Source organism: Pezoporus occidentalis, unplaced genomic scaffold, assembly GCF_034315485.1.
Source record: "Pezoporus occidentalis ecotype Australia unplaced genomic scaffold, CSIRO_AGI_Poc_V1 ctg45, whole genome shotgun sequence".
Taxonomy (NCBI): domain Eukaryota; kingdom Metazoa; phylum Chordata; class Aves; order Psittaciformes; family Psittacidae; genus Pezoporus; species Pezoporus occidentalis.
In genome coordinates, this window is record NW_026915780.1 from 6,289,903 (window position 1) to 6,309,088 (window position 19,186).

The 19,186-nt window shown below is 45.8% G+C and overlaps 1 protein-coding gene across 1 annotated transcript; it reads right to left on the reverse strand.

Annotated features, from left to right (window-relative positions):
- Positions 1 to 1,678: 1,678 nt before the first annotated feature.
- BAG3 (BAG cochaperone 3) lies at positions 1,679 to 19,117 on the reverse strand. Its single transcript, XM_062635315.1, has 4 exons — positions 18,840 to 19,117; positions 7,028 to 7,384; positions 4,557 to 4,937; positions 1,679 to 2,980 (listed from the first exon to the last, which is right to left on the reverse strand). The coding sequence occupies exons 1-4, from the start codon at positions 19,011 to 19,013 to the stop codon at positions 2,207 to 2,209; spliced, it is 1,686 nt and encodes a 561-aa protein (XP_062491299.1). The 5' UTR covers positions 19,014 to 19,117; the 3' UTR covers positions 1,679 to 2,206.
- Positions 19,118 to 19,186: the final 69 nt, after the last annotated feature.

Genomic DNA, 19,186 nt, shown 5'->3' on the forward strand with positions numbered 1-19,186 from the left:
TAGCACCTGCTTAACTTCCTGTAAATGCTATGTTTTTATGACTGTAATCTGAATTGCCACATTGCCACCTCAGCTAATGAGGTGGGTTTGATCTGAGTTACTTTAGTGGGCTACTAAGAGAAACCAGAAAGAGATTGGGCCTCATGCCTCCCACAGACCTCGCTTATAGCTTAACTGAAAGGACCCATAGCTGATCTTCCCTGATTTAGGTATTTTTGTTACATGATGTCAAGAACTGCGTCCTCGACTGAAATGTAATCCTGCAGGAGGGATGTGTCACTGAAGTGAGTTCATATGAGAATTATGCAGGCAGATGAACTTTCATACCTCTTCTGCTAGAATGACTACAATGCTGCTCCAAAAGCTGGAGTAACCAAATGGTTACAAGACATTGTGTCTTCTTACAAGGTGGTGTTGACTATCAAAATGAAACTAAAAGCAGCATCAACCTTCTACCTACAACTAAGCAGACATTCCAGCTGTTATTTCAAAACACTTGTTGCATTATAATTTACATGCTATATTGATATTTATAATAGAGTGACAGCTCTAAATGACCACTTTCAACCTGCTTTTTAAAACCAGGTTTTCAGACAGGTTTAAACTTCATTTCCCAACTAATCTCATGAGTCAAGAGTGTATGTAATTCAATATGTAATCGATTGCCTTGAGCATCTATTTTCCTCATAAACACATGCTCTCAGGTTAAGAAAAGATTTGTTCATTTTACAAATGCAAGTCAAAGTTAACTTCTGGAGTTTGGTTGCGCATCCCCCTTCATCCCTTGCACTCATTCTGCACTGGGCTGACTCTGCTGCTTTCATTTTACATGGACGTAGCCGAAATATGTTTTATGTCCCTTGCTTAAGTGTAAGTAAGTTGCTAATCACTTCAAACAACCATGAAGTATTACCTAAGCGGTTCACAGGCAGCTCTAGCACCTTTCATCATACTGGCTCTACGAATAAAAGTGTGTTTAGCTGGAAATTCAGAAGTAGTTGTTAATAAAAGACGAATGACATTGCAGAACAAGTCAGGATCATAGAATAGTTAGGGTTGGAAAGGACCTTAAGATCATCCAGTTCCAACCCCCTGCCATGGGCAGGGACACCTCACACTTGACCACGTCACCCAAGGCTCTGTCCAACCTGGCCCTGAACACTGTCAGGGATGGAGCATTTACCACTGCTTTGGGCAACCTGTGCCAGGGCCTCACCACCCTCACAGTAAAGAGCTTCTTCCTTATAGCTAACCTGATCTTTCCGTGTTTTAAGTTTAAACCCATCACCCCTTGTCCTATTGCTACAGCCCCTGATGAAGAGTCCCAGTCCAGCATCCTTGCAGATGCTTTAAAGTAAGTTTCTGTGGACAACAGCAGTAGAAACCAACTCCTTCATGTTGGCAACATTTCTGTTAAATGGTGACTCCCAGGGCAGAGGGAGGGGGAAGAAAAAACTAATGAGGAAATGCTAAGCCAAGTTCTTTCCTCAATCCACCTATGTGATACAGCAACAACATTAGAAGGGAGCAAGTGAATGGAGAAGGGCACATTTTGGTCCTGATGAGAAAGCAGCTGTCAGACTACAGCAGTGTCCTAAAAGAAACCTGTGTTTAGAGGAGTGCATTTGAAACCCGTGACTGCCCTTCCATTTCCAGCTTATAAAATCACAAGACTAAATTAGGCTTCTATATTATTTTATTTCCCTCTTAAAATATAGCATTGAAGTCCTGCACACATATAAATATCCCTACAGTTTCTTACACACTTTCTATTCATCATTACTTAAAGTGCCCAACTGTGAACATTAGAAATAAAAACATTACTGTTAAGAGTGGCTATGCTTAGAGAAGGACAGGTATTCTGACAGTGCAGGCCTCTGATTTTACAAAAATCACCTGCAGAAGAATACACCCTCAACAACACGCATCAAGATTAACCCTGAAGTACTTGCTTTGGGTTTTTTTACTCTGCTCTGAAAGTGATTAACATACAGGGTTTAATTTTGATGTCTTTTACATAGTGTAAGAATAAAGGATAAATGCATTACTTTCTTTCTAGCTCCCTCCTTCCCCCACAAAGTGTTTACTGTGTCCCAAGCCTGCTATGTTGATTAAAAACCAGTTGAAAAGAGCTCTGGAAATGCATGCAACTTAAAATTCACTTAAACACACTTTCAGTTATAAAGTCTCAGAGTTCAGCACATGGCTATGGTTCAGTTGGGTTATTAGATGTGTTTGTCGTAGTGGTGAGATTGGTAAACACTTCTTCCTTAGTTTCAGGCTGGTGTCTTTCCATTTTGCTTTCCTCTTTAGCATCTTTATTACTGGTATCTCCCTTGCTCTTGACTACCACAGGTTCAATCTCCATGATTTCCTGTGGTGGCTTAGGCTCTGGCAAATTTGGCTGAAGTCCATCAACTTGAACAGGTTCTGGGACATCTTCTGCTTTCTGTTCAAGTCTTTCCAAAATATTCTGGACCTTCCTTACACCATCTCTCCTGGCCTGGCGCACATCCGGACGACCCTCAGGGTCCACTGAGTCTAGGGCTAGCAACTCTTTGGTCAAATACTCTTCAATCATCAAGTATTTTTTGTCATTTTTCTTGCCTTCAAAGGAGTTGACTGCCTGCTCAAGCATCTGTACTTTCTCCAGAATTGCCTCCACTTTCAACACACCAGGATGCTTTTGAGGTTCTCCTGATTCCATTGTCTTCGGTGCCGCCACCTCTTCAGGAGGAGGAGGCCTTTCCTGCGGGGGAACCATCTTAGGTGGGGCAGGAACCCTTTTATCAGCTTTCTCTGCCATGGCTGGAGGCTTCTGGGCGGGTAGTTTAGTATCCGGCTCTTGGTGGGCGATCTGGATTGGGATATACGATGATGGTGCCTCAGCTGGGGGTGGTGGGACTACCTTGTTCTCAGGTTTGATTTCAGGGGATGGTCTTGGTGGCTCTTGAGGTGGGATTTGTTGTTGCTGAGAAACCTGGTGAGCAAAGCAAGTTTGTGTTGAGACACAATGAACAATGCTCCTTATTTCCTTCTGAAGAAGTAACCTAACTTCCATTTTCTGTGCTTCTAGAAGTGCAATTTTCACACCCCCCAGATGACTCATCTTTCCTGTGCACTGCTGAATTTTACCATTTTAACATTAAAAAAGCACTGTGCTGAAGAGTTCTGTTACTGTTTTCAAGCTATTGCAGATTATAAGCACCAGTGAACTCTCAAAGACCAATCTGCCCATGCTCACTGGAATCATCCCTACAAGCAGTTTTGTAAGACCCTAGGGGCAAAGCCCTCACCTGATGCAGTCAGTAGGATTTGCTGAACTGCCTGCAGCACAGTCCAGATTTCATCCTCACCGACAGCTGGTGCTTCTTGAAAAGCCAACTGCTTTGCTGAGTTCTAACCACATTTTGAGCTGTTCTCATCCCATTTCTGTTTTCAGGACATTCCTTTTGTTGTTTGTGCTTATTTTTACTGATTTTATCTTTAGAGTATTTACACACAGAGGTTACTATGTCAATCTTACTATACTGTAGCGGTTGGAGACAATGCCTGGGATTACTACAGCTCTAAGAGTCATCAAATCAGGCATCTCTTGCAATTGAGATTAGCTTGGAAATCTTAGCAGAAAACTGCAATTCATGAGATCTGTATTTTCCATCTGCCACCCTGTTCACTTACTCTTGCACATATACAGTGATTTTGGAAAGGCACTATTTAAAAGGCTTAAGTAAAATACCTACATTTATACTTAAACCAAGTAAGTAAATGCCCTACATTGACAATCTGTTACTGCTTTACCCACCGAACATAAAGTTTGATCAGAGAGCTCCAATTCTCACCCATAAAAATATATTAGCATTATAAGCTAGAATGTGCCATTAAATCTGAAGGCTTCATTGTTCCGTACTACCTCCTGGGTTTTCAAAACTATTAACCTAGTTCTGCTGTCAGTTTTAATGTGAAATCTCTCCAGAGAGGAAATCAAGGCTTGTTTTTATAACACATCCTTACACACACACACTTGTCAAATTCCCAGTAGGTTTAGTAGTTTTAGTAACAATTTTAACATGGATAAACTCTTCAGTGAGCAACAGGGTCTATGAGCAAGAGCACGCTTCATATGGGAAGAATAAAAAGCTCTAAGACTAGGTTTTGCTGATCCCTTCTTCAGAACTAAAATTACTCTGTGCACCTGATGCTATCCTAAATGGTTCTGAGACATCAATGAAGTCTATTTACATAGATGCCACAAATCCCACGGACCTGATTTTCTTCTTAGAACGATAATGCAACATCAGCTACCTCAGTGTCATTACACCACATTATACCCTGACGAGAGGAAAATCAAACTGTGTGCTAAATCCTATTTCAGTGATCCACAGAACCCACACTCCTGATGGATGGAAAAGCCACTTGCTGCCAGTATCATCTCGGTGTCTCCCAGCTTGTTTAAATCCAGACTAGAGACTGCTTTACATCAAGTACAAGCTGATTTCTCAGCTCTACACTGAACGAACTACCTGGACTGTAAGCCTCTTCCGTGCTCTACATACCTGGGGTCTGTCTACAACTGTTTGCACTCTGATGGGTGCCGGGGGCTGTATCTGGGTGGTAACTCTGGCCGGTGAACTGTCACGGCTCGATGAGCCTCTCTGGGCCATCCTGAATGGAGACTGCGCTCGCGTTGTCTTCGGCTCCCTCTCATCTGGTTGGATTTTGTGGAACACTGGTTGGTGGGCTTGGAATTCGCTCTGCTGGGCAGGGTAGTGTGTCTTCTGTGCCTGGTGGTACACCTGCGCTGGTTGCCGCTGGATGTTTTCATGGATCACAGGAATTGGAATATAACCGCGAGGAAGCTGATGGCTCCCTGCGTTGGGTCTGCCAGAGGACTGAGGGGAAGAGGTTGCAGAATCAGGAGCTCCAGGACATTGAGGCTGCCACGAAAACGAAATCCATTAGTAAACTTTGTGCTCACAGTGCTTTCCATTTCCAAAGAGAAAAGGAGACGGTAACAGAAACAGAACTCGTGTTTCCGGCATGCACTTCCTTGTTTTTTGAGCGAAAGATCTCTCTAGACAAACCGCAGAAGTTGTGAGAGCATCATTATAACAAGTAGAAACCTGAGCTACAGCATTCCCAGCCCTCAAATGAGCAGGGAGTGGATGCTCAGTCAGAATGGTTGCTGCTTTTGCATGGCTGTTCCTGTCTAAACCTGTTAAATTTGAGGTAAGCTGAAGTTAAGCAAACAAATTATACGCTGGAAACAAAAACAACCCCCTACCAGAGGCACACAGCATTTAAGACTTCTGATTCCAGCCACACTAGCAGATTTGGTTTGGTTTGGGGTTTTTTAGAAGCATGTAATTAACTCAGTAGCAGGCAATGGCAATGCATATACGGATCATGCTCCCTTTTTCCCCCTAGGACCTTGCAACACCTTAGCCCCTTGGCAGCGAGTGAGCTGCATTAGCTCAGACCTGCTGTTAGCAGAAGCAAGCTGCAGAATCCAGCTTCCAGCGTGTTCTAGGCTGTGGGTCTGCACTTTGGGGAAAGGCACTTTGTTTGCTCACAGCTCTCTCCCACCTCCTGCTATGCCAATCCATCACCCCAAATACTGTGCACCAACTCCAGCAGCTGTCAGGCTATTTTCTGACCAGTTTCACTCTCTAAGTAAGAGGAACAAAATCATTTCCTGATGGGTTTGTTACGCGTCTCAGTGAAAGGCCAGGTCAGCCTGGAGCTGGCAGAGGAGAGAGCAGGACAACACAGCCAGAAAGCAAGAGAAGGATGGGCAAGAAGAGGAAGGGGTGCAAAACCCCTCATTTGGTGCTGGTGAGCTGCTCAGCTGCCCATGAAACAGCAACCTTGAATAAGTAAGTTAAATGCTGGTTTGTATTATGGTATCCATCACTGCCATGATTTGTGCTTTTAAACCCCATGTCAATGAGGCCACCACCACAGGCTCTGGTCAGCTGATACCCACACTGTGCTCCCTAAGTCTGTAACAGCAAGTTCTGAGGTCCTCACTAGTTTTGTTGGAGGACTTCAGGAAGAGGCACAGAAGGCATGCTCCTAAAGCCACTCTGCGTACAAGACAAAGCTGAACAGCGTGGGGAGAAGGAAAAGCTGAGCCTCTTGCCCTGATATTGCATGGAGATGGCATCGTTAGTCAAGACAGCTGAGAAACCTGCTAACAGACTTCTAATTACATTGTTCAGACTCCACCACTGCTCAATTACAGACCTGATGATACATTTTCAGCCTGGTCAAGGCTGCGTTTCCTGCTCATCTTACTTTGAATAAAGATGAGGTTGGTATTTCCATGTACTACAGGAGCACCAATTCTGCTCATTCTCCAGAGAGAACAGGCAAACCAAAATCCTACCTCCTGACACACAAAGCAAGCAGGGTGACTCTTTTGTTCAATGAAGTCCATAGCTTGAAAATACTCTTAACACACCTCTGAAGAACCAAATTCCTTTACAATTCACTTTTAAAGCTATATGTATGTAAATCCATATGCTTAATACAACTGAAGTATTAAATTGGCAAGCAAAGATCACAGCAGTAGCACTTCTGAAGTGGCCTGGCTTGTTAGCTGCCTGGCCACTTTTATTTCTGTCTCTCCCACTTTTGTTCACTTCACTTTCTGAGTCATGGTGCAGAACACAGGAACCTGTCTGTGCCCTCCACTTATGCTGGAAGCAGAATAAACCCCAGAACAACCCTCCCCTGCTGCAGGGCCTCACAGCTCAGAGGCTGTCTTTCTGCAGAAGCCATCTCCATGCATTTATTTCTGCAGAATCACTGCAGACCAAAAGCAGGCCACGCTAGGAAAAAAACCTCTCATATTTATGCTGCCCTGACTGTGCACTTTTGCATTTGAATACTCTTGGGAAGTATTGGGAAAATGTAATCCTGTGGCAAGTCTGGCTTTCTGAAGGATCAACTACCCGTGTGACATTCAGGTCATACATGCTGCGAAGACCAATGCAAACACACCCCAGCAACACTGACAAGTTACCTCGGGTCCGTGCGCGGCCGGCGCTGGGGCTGCTGCAGCTGCCGGTGTCTGTCCACATTGTTTATCCGCTTGAGAAGCCTCCACCGGTCCCCTTGGAGGGGACTCGGGGCCAGCATAGGCTCCCCTCAGAGGTGGCTGTGCCTGCACCGTGGTAGGGACAGCTTCTGTCTTGTACCGCTGCACACCGGGCTGCGGAGCAGAGAAGCACGGGTGCTGCTGTCTGCCGTCGATGCCTTCATGGATAACAGGAATAGGGATATAGCCGGCCCGGAGCTTGGGATATCCTATGTTTACTTCTCTTGCTGGTGGCTGCTTGGGGCTATCACGAGATGGACCATTTGCTGATGACTGGCTTTCCTAGAAGTTAAAAACATCACATTGTGCTTGTTGGTAGCTCAATACAATGCTAAAGGTCTGTCCTAAAAGTGGCATCAGCTCTACAGGAGAAGTTCAGGCACTTTTGCGTCTGTGCAGCTAATAGCAGGGGCTCACACCCCAGGTCTGCATGCAAAAGAAGAAAGGAAGCTAGTAAGTCTGCTTATGTATGAGGCTTTCACCCCCCCACCCCCCCAAATACCAATTTAGGCTTTAAAATACCTGCCTAATTACAACAGCATTTCTTATTTAGCATGAATTACTTGTGCTTAGCCACCAGCCCACCCCCTTCAGATGGAGCTCCTCCAATTCAAACAAGTGCCCACAGGACCAGAGGCATTTCTTTAACACCTCTCAGAAGCCAGCCTACAGATAACATCTGAAAAGATACTTTGATGGAAGCCTAACCCCATCAGAAGCACAATGTTTGTTGGTATTGTTCTTCCCACTGGCTATATAAAGAGTTACTGCTGCTGCATACTGCACAATATATTCCCTTTCAGCGAGGGGAGGATCCGGTTCGTAAATACTGAGGGAGAAGGGAAGACAGGATAATGAAGAGGAAAATGCTGAAAAGCAAGATAAAATAACCCCTGTATTGTCTGCATATGCTCACTGGACAATGTCAAAGCTCTGGCAAGGGTGGAAGTGGTTTGTACTAAGAGCCCTCACAAGTCCTCTAGTAAGTTCTTCCTGCATCGGTCATTCTATTTTGAGGCCCTGCGAGGGCTAAGTTCCAGATGTATCTGTAAGTCAGATCATGTAACAAGCACCTCTGTCATTCAGAGGGTAATGTCATTATTCAGTAAGAGGAGAATTTAATAAGGGGACATATGGTGCAAGTGTTGGAAACCCTATTTTTAAAGGGGTGTTTAAGCTGCAGAGATATTTAGTGTTGCTTCTGGACTGGACTCATTAACATACTAATTCATGAGGAATTAACCCTTTCACCAACCAGATTTTGAGTGTTCTTCCCATATGAATGTCCCCTTAAAACGCGATTCCTGAGAATTCCTGTGAGCAATAAACTGCAGAGAATAAAGGCTCTTACTTAGGTAAGCTAATAAAATAAAGACAATAGTACTAAAAGGAACAAGATCAAAGTCAGAGCCCGGATGTTGCATTTCCTTTTACTCACTAAAATACCCTCCGCAAAGGAAAACATTCTGCAAGGGGCACAGAGGAGATCCAGGCCTAGAAACTTCACACAGAGAAGTAACTTGAAGTTGGCTTTTCCAGTTGCAGAACAAGGATGATCTCATGCCAAGGTCTGCACCAGGATCCACCGCCGACAGTGAGTCATTTTAAATCCACCCTGCAGGGAAACCACGTTCCTCTGCCCAACACACTGTCTGGGGGAGGGTTTCAGGACCCCCATCACCAACAACCCTTTGCCAGTTCACCTTCCACTATCAGAACCCCAGATCCACAGCATTCCCGGCAGCCACCTCTCCCGGGATCCAGAGGGAAGCGCGGTGATGCCAGCAAATTGCATTTGCCGGAAAAATAGATGTGAGGTGCTCTCAGCTAACAACAATGCAGGGCTGTGTCCCTGCCAAATGTCTGCTGGGAGAGCGGAGCCGAGCAGGCTGCCGAGCAGGGAGGGAAAACTGATGATTCCAGAGTGGGAAGCAGCACCTTGCTGCCGCTGAGCACCGACTCGATGCATTCTGCACCCCGCATGCACCAGCTGCTCCCCGGCACAGGCTCCCTTGACAGCGGGAGCAGGCGGCAGGTGAAACCTGAGCATTCACAGCCAGCCACCCACAGCTATAAAAAGGAGATTCACTCACTTCCAGCGCTGTCCGAACTCCCCATGGGAAGGGTCGGGGCTGGGAAGGGGTTAGGAGCTGGGTGGGCACAGCAGCACCCACAGATGCCCCAACAGGAGAAGGGTTTCAGCCACTCCTGCTCTGCTCCACCGGGCTGTACAGCAGATCTGCCCTAGGGGATTAGTTGCCAGCTCCTCTCTCTTGGCATTTGAGGGGTCTGCCATGGTTTGAACTGCTCCATTTGGGGATAAGACCTTCAGTCTTTTGGAGTAGCCCACAATGATTGCAGGGGGGTTGGACTGGAGGACCTCTGAGCATCCTTTCCAATCCAAACTATTCTATGATAAATCACTGCCAAGGCTTCAACATAGACAGTCTCCTCTCTTAGGAGTCTGCCCATGGGCTTCCCCTCCCTTGTCTTCATTTTCAGACCCTTGTGGCTACCCTTGTTTTGAACCATTTAACAGCCTGAGAGATTTGCCTCTGCAACTTAAGCCCTGGTAAGAAATACAGAAGCTGCAGCCCAAAAGCAAAGGAAAAAATCAAGTTGGACTGCTCTCTCAAACCATTCAGTTTGTGTCCGAAGTGAAACTTCTGGCAAACTTAATACTTTTAAATGGAAACACTGGCCCCTCCTTAAGAGCCACAACATAAACTATACTCTCATCATTTGTTATTTATTCTTACAGCTTCAGACAACCTGTGCTGATCCTGTGGAAAGTCAGTATTTCAAGTCGACCCTTTGTTCCAAGCTTTTTTCCCCTCTAGTCCGGTCTGCTAACCACAGAGGAATTTCTGCTTGTGTCTCTTTGCAGTGCCATCGTGCTGGAGCAGTCCTCAGTGGAGGAACAAATGCAGTGTCCCCTTTCTTTTCTCCATGGTCAGCAGGTCTGAGGCAGAAAGATCAGATGCTCTCATCACAACTGCTCTTCCTGACCCACACTGGTCTCTTCAACACTTAGTAGTAGCTTGGGTTTGTTCTTAGTGATGTGGATCCCAGTTGTTGATGTTGTTCTTGGTGCATGTGGATCCCAGTACCCCTGCAGTCAGGCTTGTGGCCAGAGCCAGTCTGTTTTGTGCAAGGGAGCCTGGACTAACAGGTTCTGGAAGACTTCAGGAGAAGCTCGGGTGTGCCTGGGGACACTGCAGCAAGGGGGAGGAAGGGAATCCAGCTCTGGAAACCTCTCATCCTAATGCTGCAGAGACTGTGGACTCCCTTTGAATGGTTTAATTCCTGTTTCACAGGTCAGGCAGCCAGGAGACCAAACATGGCCATTTTTTGGTTTTATTTGCCTGCTATCAAATGTAGTTCTTGCTCATTAACAAACCTTATCTGTAAAAGCCCAGAGCTCACAATTAACACCGATCTGCACAAAGAGGTATGACCGATAAATGAATGACAAGCCTTCATCCACCACCCATCCCAGTTTTTACTATTAAAAACCAGGAACCCAACTCAAATTTCTGCATTAAAAAAAACCCTGCAGTAAATTTCTTCTGCCTTCATCCAAGGAAATCAAGTTCTTTCTTTGACAATAAAACTGAGAGTAATTATAAGCAACAGAGTATCGATGGATTTTCTCCTAGTCGCAGGACTGACCATCAGCACTGCAGGAACCCTGGCTGTGATCACACGCTTGGTTTACATGTAACAGGCAGAATCCCCAGAAAGGGATTTGAGGTAGCAGCTCAGAAACATTGACACCTACACTTCTGGTAGCCTGGACCACCAATGGAAACTCTAGACCTGATCCACCATTTTCAGGACTCATCATAGACAATCAAACAAGAGCAAAAAGCATCGCTGCGCTGTGGCCAAGCCGTGCTGGAGATCTGCTCAGGAGGAATGACAGGGGACGAGGACATATGCTTGTGTTGTGAGGCCATCACCACGATAAATAAAGGTGCAGCCAGCACAAGTTGTGCAACTGGAAAAAACACTTCATCCCCCCACATCCTCCTGTTGGCGTCCCATGGGAAGGGCACGGTCAGGAGTGATGCTGAAATCCTCCAACTTGCTCCAATTTGAAGCGAGTTCTTGCACTGCGTGCCAGTGGAATGGCAAAGTGACAGCAAGAGAAATAGACAACCTTGCAACAAAACTGCCAGGACAGCTGTACTATCCATCCGGAGCGGATAATGGCATGCGCGACTCCTGATGTGCCCAGCGACTGCTTAAGTGTTATTCCAGACGGAAACAAAAGAAACCTGCAAATTCAGTCACTGCTGATGCCAGCAAATTGCCACTGAGTCATCCAGATGGCTGTACCAAGAGAGTGAAATCTCAAGAGTATTCTGTGCGCACGCTAGGGCAGCTGCACCCGACTCAGAATCTCCCTTCTGAGACTCCTTGCATGAGACGTTTTTCATTCCTCTCCTACTAAAATGGTCTACAGGAAAACAAATTGAAAAGCAAGTCTGATATTATTTGTAGTGCAGTAAATGCAGCTCTCTAAAGCATGTTATGTATTGTACACACATGTAGCGCCTCTGGAGCTCTTGCAGAGCAACGATGCAAATACTTAAACTGTACTCGTTTTGTTAACTATGATCTAGCAAAGGATCACAGATTTCACCAGCATTACCAAGAAATGAATTCTCTCTGATTGCAAATAGAAACTCTACTGTTTTCAGTACAGTTCTGTATTTTTAAGCGGCTTCTGTAAAGAGCATCATGCAAATAAAGGAATTCTAGTTGCTCAAATGACTGCAAAAAACCCAGGATCTGACAAAATCTGACATGAGAGCACACTTCTCATGAGTTTAAGCCCAGATCCATTATCTAGGGAGAAAGGAGTAAAATGATTCTGTTCTTTCACAACACAATGTAACTAAAATAAGTGACTGAAATACAACAAGTTTTCTTTGCATACTCAAATCTATTTTATCAGAAATTGTCATGAATAACCAAAAAAGCCAGTAGCACCTAATATTCAAATCTAAGGTTGACGCACCAATTCTATTTATTTAAAAAGAAATACCACTTTATGTCATGGAAAGGCAATAGTTTAACCATCAGAACTGCATTCCATATCCCCCTGTATTTTCTTTTTGGCCGCACTTTTACCCCTACCCTTTTCTCTTGCACTAACTAGATGAATCAAAACCACTACGCTAGCTTTGCTACCAACAGAAATCAGCATGTCCAAGTATTTCTAAGGAGTTTCCCAACAATGCTTTGTGTTTAAACACATTCATAGTACAATATTAGCATGGAATACATTTCATTTATATACATACAGTATTTTATCTAAATATATATATTTATTTTCATTTATATACATATAGTTCCCAGGGAACTATACAAGTGGGAAGGTGGAAGGGATTTGCTCTCAGTGCTGACCCCAAGCCTCCCACTGCCGTGCTTTAGCCACTGAGGAGTTTTACATTCTCACCCTTCTACTCACAATTTGTGCTTAAATATACACACTGAGCACACAGGCATTAGAGCAAGATATCATTAGCTAATGACTGAAGGAATCCATGAATAAGCTTAGTCGCATGAGCTGTCTCAGTAGAACTTGGTCACATCATGTAACCCATTTATCCGCCAAGCCGCTTTTGATGTTTTACTTGTTGAATGCTGAGTTTTATTTCCTACCAAATACATGTGTAGGCAAACAGGCCTTTTGTTCTCTCTTGTAATTATCATGTCGTATTAGACAAGCATTACATTAGCACAGGCTCTATATGATGAAGCACAATGATGTCATTAGAAATAAAGAACCAAAAATTGAAGGAGAACTCTAATCCTAAGCTTTCCAGAGCAGAAAGCCTTACTGGAGCAAATATGTTGGCTATCTTACAGACCAATTTTGTTTCACAAACTAAAACTGTTCTTATTTGATCACCAGGATGATTCTTTCTTAGGCTAAAATGCCTTGGTACAGACATGACAACACTTGCCCTTCATACCCATGAGTTGGCCCATGCACAGAAGGCATCCAACAGGCCAAACCGAACATGTTCAGAGCAAGAAGCAATGACTGACTGCTACAGAAAGCAGAACACTCTTGAAGAGAGAACCCGGATCACCACCCATTCTGTCAGCTTTAAAGGACGAGGTTAAAGAAAAGCTCTTTAGAGCACTCACAGAAGTATCCTTGTCAAGGGCAATGAGAACGACACACTTTATACAGTTATTTCTGTTCACTGCCTGCTTACCTAAGAAGCAGGTGTTCAACCTGGTGCTCTCCTGCTATTAGAGGAGGCAGAAATTTGGAACACAGAAAAAAGCACAAGCCTCAAGAATTTGCAAACCAATGCCCCTTGACAACCAGGAGAATAACTAGCTAACAACTGAAAGTCACAGGTTATAGCCCAGGTTTACATCTCATTGGGATTCATTTTGCACACAGCACTTCTCCGACTTCACTTCCTCAAACAGCGATTTTCCAATACCATAAAAACACTGGCTACACTGCACCCTATTTATCAATTATAAGGCCTTGTCACCAGCCATAAAAATGCACTTTCATGCTGCCCAACCTGCTGGGTGATGCTAGACAAGTCGCTTCACCACCCCATGTCTCATTTTCCTGTCTGTAAAGCTAAGTGAAAATCAAAAGAAACCAACAGCTTCTACAACATAATTGAAGAGACAGGGGTTTTCAATTATAGCCAATGCAATTTGTGTGAACAAGCCATTTCTTCCATTTTTGTATCTCCATTTAATTTGGCACAACTAGAGGGCATAGCTGCCACAGAAGAAGGAGACAGAGCTTACCTATGAAGTGATACTGTGTATATACCACAAAGTGTATTGGATTGGTACCTGCCTTATCACGGTTCAAGTGGGAGCAAATCTATTTTTGCCGTGTGGTTATGGAAAAGTCCTGCCTGTGTATGTGTGTTAAAAATGTGATTCCTAGATAATGCTGCCACCTGGCACAAGTATTCTTCCCGTCTCCTTTAGATAAGGGGTGTGCTGTGTCAGGACTTACACAGAACCATGCAAGACCGTCCGTCCTTGCTTCTCCTCTTGCATGCCTGCACAGAGATCGCCACGTTGTTTCCAGCGTCATTTCTTTCTGCTCCTTTCTCTTATATCAGATTTGATCCACCCCTTGTTTTCCCATCAACTGGCATCTCCATAAATTAACTCTATGCTTACCACGTTCTATTAAAGGGGCCCTTAAATAACTACTCAAAGCAGCTTCAGGGGGTCCAGACAAAGCCGCAAAATCCCCTGATGATAATTTTCTCACTCTTGCATATATCACAGACTGGTTTCTGTTGGAAGGGACCTTAAAGCTCATCCAGTTCCAACCCCTGCCACAGGCAGGGACACCTTCCACTGGAGCAGCTTGCTCCAAGCCCCTGTGTCCAACCTGGCTTTGAACACTGGCAGGGATGGGGGCAGCCACAGCTTCTCCGGGCACCCTGTGCCAGCGCCTCAGCACCCTCACAGGGAAGAGCTTCTGCCTGATGTCTAATCTCAATCTCTCCTCATACACTTTTCTGTGTATACAGTACCTTTTTAATCCAGTAAGTAATTTATTAACTTGTGACAGAATGTGTACCAGCAAAGTAATGTAAAAACCACTGCAGGCAAAAGAGACCTAAATTGTTACCTAGTCTAGCATCCCCTTCCACTGATGCGAACCACGGCCGAGTTTCAGAAGTATTGAACTTCCAATGCAATTTCTAATTTGGTCTTCCAAGAATTTTTCAGTCAACTTGAACGTGAGAAGTCAGTGCTCAAAAATAAGTTCACTGCTAAAGAGATGGGAATTGAGTGACTTAAGTCTTATTTGGGGAAGCGGAGAGAAAAGAAGTCATCATGCCCATCAGTCATGAAGGGCAAGGATGGAAACTTAGGTGTAGTCCCCCAAATACCAATGAAGCCATCAGTTAGAGGGTGACATGGCTTCTTCCATTGTTTAGGCCTGTGCAGTCCCTGTTGCACCCAATAAATATATCCCTATTAGAACTGCTCCCAGACTTTGTGGCTGGTAGAGCTTTTATCTCAAACCCAAAGCATTAGTGAGCTATCGATCACTGCAGTAGTAGTTCAGTGAAGCTCAGTACAGTCAATTCCTTTGGTCTATTTTTAGTTGCAGTATTCCCCACTGGGTTTACTGCATGTGGAAACAACATATGGGAGCGACATCAATAAATACTTAAAGCCTTGTTTTCTTCTTTAATCGTAAGCTATTTTTATCAACACTTTGGGGAATACCAAGTAAGCAATTAAACACTATGAATCTTGCAGAAAGTATGCTGAGCTGTGATGGCATAAGTTAATACCAACAACAGATAAGCATAGGAAATCAATAATTCTACCAAAGAAGAGATAAGAAGAGTGACATTGCTAGTGAAGACTTTTAGTAGAAGTCTGCATATTCATGCTTCATGATACCGACTGTACCTTATTCTTTGAATGTCTTGCTATTAACTCCTTGGACACTTGGAAGAAAAACATTAGTCTACAGGAGGTGTTGTTAATAGATGTTTTTCAGCCATTTGCAGAGTCATGGCTGGTTTCTCACTGGAGATTTTCTGTTCTTTCTCAGGAACGTCTCCCTAGTCCAGCCTTATACTGCAGTGAACAAAGCTAAACGTGCAGAGGAAGGACACTCATCCTTCAGGTGGGTAAAAGAAGGCCAGACTGCCTGAGAAAATAACAGGGAGCCATCTGAATTGAGGGATGTGTCTAAAACACGTAGTTAAATGCAAAACCAAGATCTGCTGACATAAAGTGGCTCTGTCATGGGTTACAATTTTAAAAGAGCCATGTCTTATTTTACCTGATCATCTACCTGGTACAGTTTACTGCAGTCAGTGTAGTTACACTGATGTCAAGTCTAGGGTAAATGAGAAGACCAAGGTCAACCACTTAGGAAAAATGGGGTTTCACAGAATCATAGAATAGTTAGGGTTGGAAAGGACCTTAACATCGTCCAGTTCCAATCCCCCTGCCATGGACTTACTAATACTGTCTCAGCTATATTACTTAGAAAAGCTCCAGTAGCTTTAGCCCTGTGCTCCATTCATTCTCCACTTACAGTGTAATCACAGAATCCTAGAATGGTTTGTATTGGAAGGGAGCTTAAAGCTCATCCAGTTCCAACCCCCTGCAACAAGCAGGGACACCTTCCACTAGAGCAGCTTGCTCCAGGCCCTGTCCAACCTAGCCTTGAACACTGCCAGGGATGGGGCAGCCACAGCTTCTCTGGGCACCCTGTGCCAGTGCCTCAGCACCCTCACAGGGAAGAGCTTCTGCCTAAGAGCTCATCTCAGTCTCCCCTCTGGCAGGTTAAAGCCATTCCCCCTTGTCCTCTGCTTCATTTTGTTGGCTACACCTCTTCAGAAATGGGAACAAATATTCAGAAAGAGAACATCAATAGATATAGTGCAAGGGTTAATTAAACACCACCATAAAGGTGATTAAACAATGCTAGTTTCACTGGCTGATTGCAATGAAAGCAAGGCCCAGATAAAAGTCAGAACAGGTTTGATATTTGTATAATCATTCCTGAAAAGGTGCATGAAGTCTGACACACACAGCCAGCTTTTGCAGTTCTCAGATCACTTCTAAAACCCCCAAGTTCTCATCTGAGCTAGGCGGAGAACAAGGGAAATCAGAAAGCTGTTCATATCCAGTCCCTCTTTCTGCCTACATCTGTGACTTTGGCCTTCCTACCTGTTTGGGTTAAAAGAAAAGAAATTATACCTTCAGAAATCACTGCTGGATTTGAAATGCAGCGTTAGTGGTTAATCTTGTGCTCTTTGGCATTGTCTAGAGAAGAAAACAGTACTTAGGAAAAAGAATACTTTGCTTAGGCCTTTGCTTAGTTCCTTCTGCTTAATTGTACCTGTCCTTGTGAAATGCACTGGGTACCACTGTGTGGTACTAAATGATTTCAGAAGCTGTCCATTAATTCCAGCAGACATTCTTAACTCAAGGCTCTGACAAGTGACTCTATGAGATCAGTTAAGCACTGCACCTACCACCAGGAACTGGAGGGGGTTTTTCTTTGAACTCGCTAAACCCAACAATTTTCCGTATTCATCTCTGGAAGCATTTCTCTCCCTCTCTCCCAATGAGAGATCCCAAAGCGCACCCACATTCCTGCCTACAGGGAGCAGGAACAGATTTTCCTGCTTGGAAAAACGTGTATCCCACAAGAGCTCTTCAAAAGCAGGTGCAGCTTTTGCTATGTATAATAACCCTCCTCGCAGGCTGGCAGAAGCAGAGGCGCTTTTCATTACCACAGATTCCAGGTCAGATAGGGGTGAAAACTTGTTTTGTCTCAGGCACCCACTCCTGCAGAGCACTCACCCATCAGCCTACTTCAAACTCTGTTTTCACCCCATTAACGAAAGCAGTTTAAATGGGGCTTTTCTGTTAAATGGGTTTCTATTCCCGTAACACAAGCCTTTGAGTAAACAGACGCTGTTTTATGGTTCTAAACCCCATCCTATTTGTTAGTTTTATTGCCTTAAGAGCCACTGTTAGTGGGTGCCTCATGACAGCAGGAAGACGGTGCCTCCAAAAGGGAGCTGAAGCACTTTTTCCAATGCCGGTGTCAATATTCCTACTCTCAAATCACATTTTGCTAAGACTTCTTTGTATTACTACTAAAACTATGTCGTCAATGTCTAGAGCAAATGCACCAGCCCCTCACAAGTTGAAAGCGGGGTTGATTTGTGATAGAAAAGCACATCCCTTTCCTTTCTTTCCCACACCAGGCTGCTCTCACAGCGAGCTTCTCCCTCGGGAAATTCTAAGACCTATTAAGTTCTTAAAATAAGCGCATTTACTGAGTGGTTTGAGCCGTGTGTTGCATGCGAGGCCAAGGAGAAGGGGGCAGGAGACACTCTGCGCCTCCCTTTGAGGACCGCACCGGGGGCTCCGCACCCAGCAAGCCCCCGGTCCTGTCCTGTCCTCCCTCGGTGCCTCCTCCCCGAGGCAGCCCGCCCGGGCTCCGGGCCAGCCGGGGGGCCCAGCACAGCCCCAACCCTTGGAAGGACCGGGGGGGGCCGGTAACCCCGGCGTGCCCGGGCCGAAGCGGTGCTGCCCGCTGAGGAGCTCAAGGGGATCCCGAGGGAGTCGCTTTCCCACCGGGCTCAAGTTTCCAGCACTTTCTGCCCACGGTCATTGCTCTGGATTGCTCCAAACCGGGAGAACCGGACCCGAACGGGCCGTTCCTGAGGGCCCCAGACGGAATCACGGCAGCTCCCCCCCACCGCGCCTCTCCTTCCATGGACATATTTGGACTAAGATAGGGCTTTTCTCGGAGCACGCTGGAGAATCAAAGCAGAGCAGACAGCTACCGAGACAGTTTGTGCTCAGGAAAACAACGAGAAATAAGGGGAGGAAAAAAAAAAGGAATGAAAAGAGAAGGGAAACAAGTTGACAAGTGAAGTCCTGGCCGGGTTTCTCCTTTTATAAAGGACGTTCATGACCTGGGCTGCTCACAGCTGAAAAGTAAAGCAAGGTTCGCGTCTTCCCCGGCAGAACCAACTTTAAATAACCACCACGGCCGAGGGATCGGGTGATTGAATGCACAAAAAAGGGACTGCAGTGCGTCAGGGACAAAAGGCAGCTCCTGCCCTCCCCACCGCAGCGCCATGACCCCCACAACCCTTCCTCCGGTGCCCCCCCCCGCGGGCCGGCCCCCGTCCCAGGCACGGAGCCGGTTGGGTGCCACCCGCCGTACCTGCGCCGGCGCCCGCTGGCGCGGGTCGTTCCATGTGGTGGTGCGGCTGTTGTGATCCACGAAGAAGGGCCAGCCCGTCTGCGGGTCGATCTTGATCTCCCAGCCCGGGGGCAGCGGCTCTGCGCTACCCTCCATCTGCGGCGGTGGCGGCGGGGACTGCGCGGCGGCGCTCATGGCCGGGGACCAGGACCGGCCCGGCTCCGAAGGGAACAGCCAACGCCGCGGCCGAGCCGTGCGCCCAATGCCGGGCGGGGGCGCCGGACCGGCGGCTTTATCCGCCGCGGGGCGCGGGGGGCGGAGGCGCGGGGCTGGAAGTGTCTGGAAGCGGCGGAGGAGGGACAAGGGAC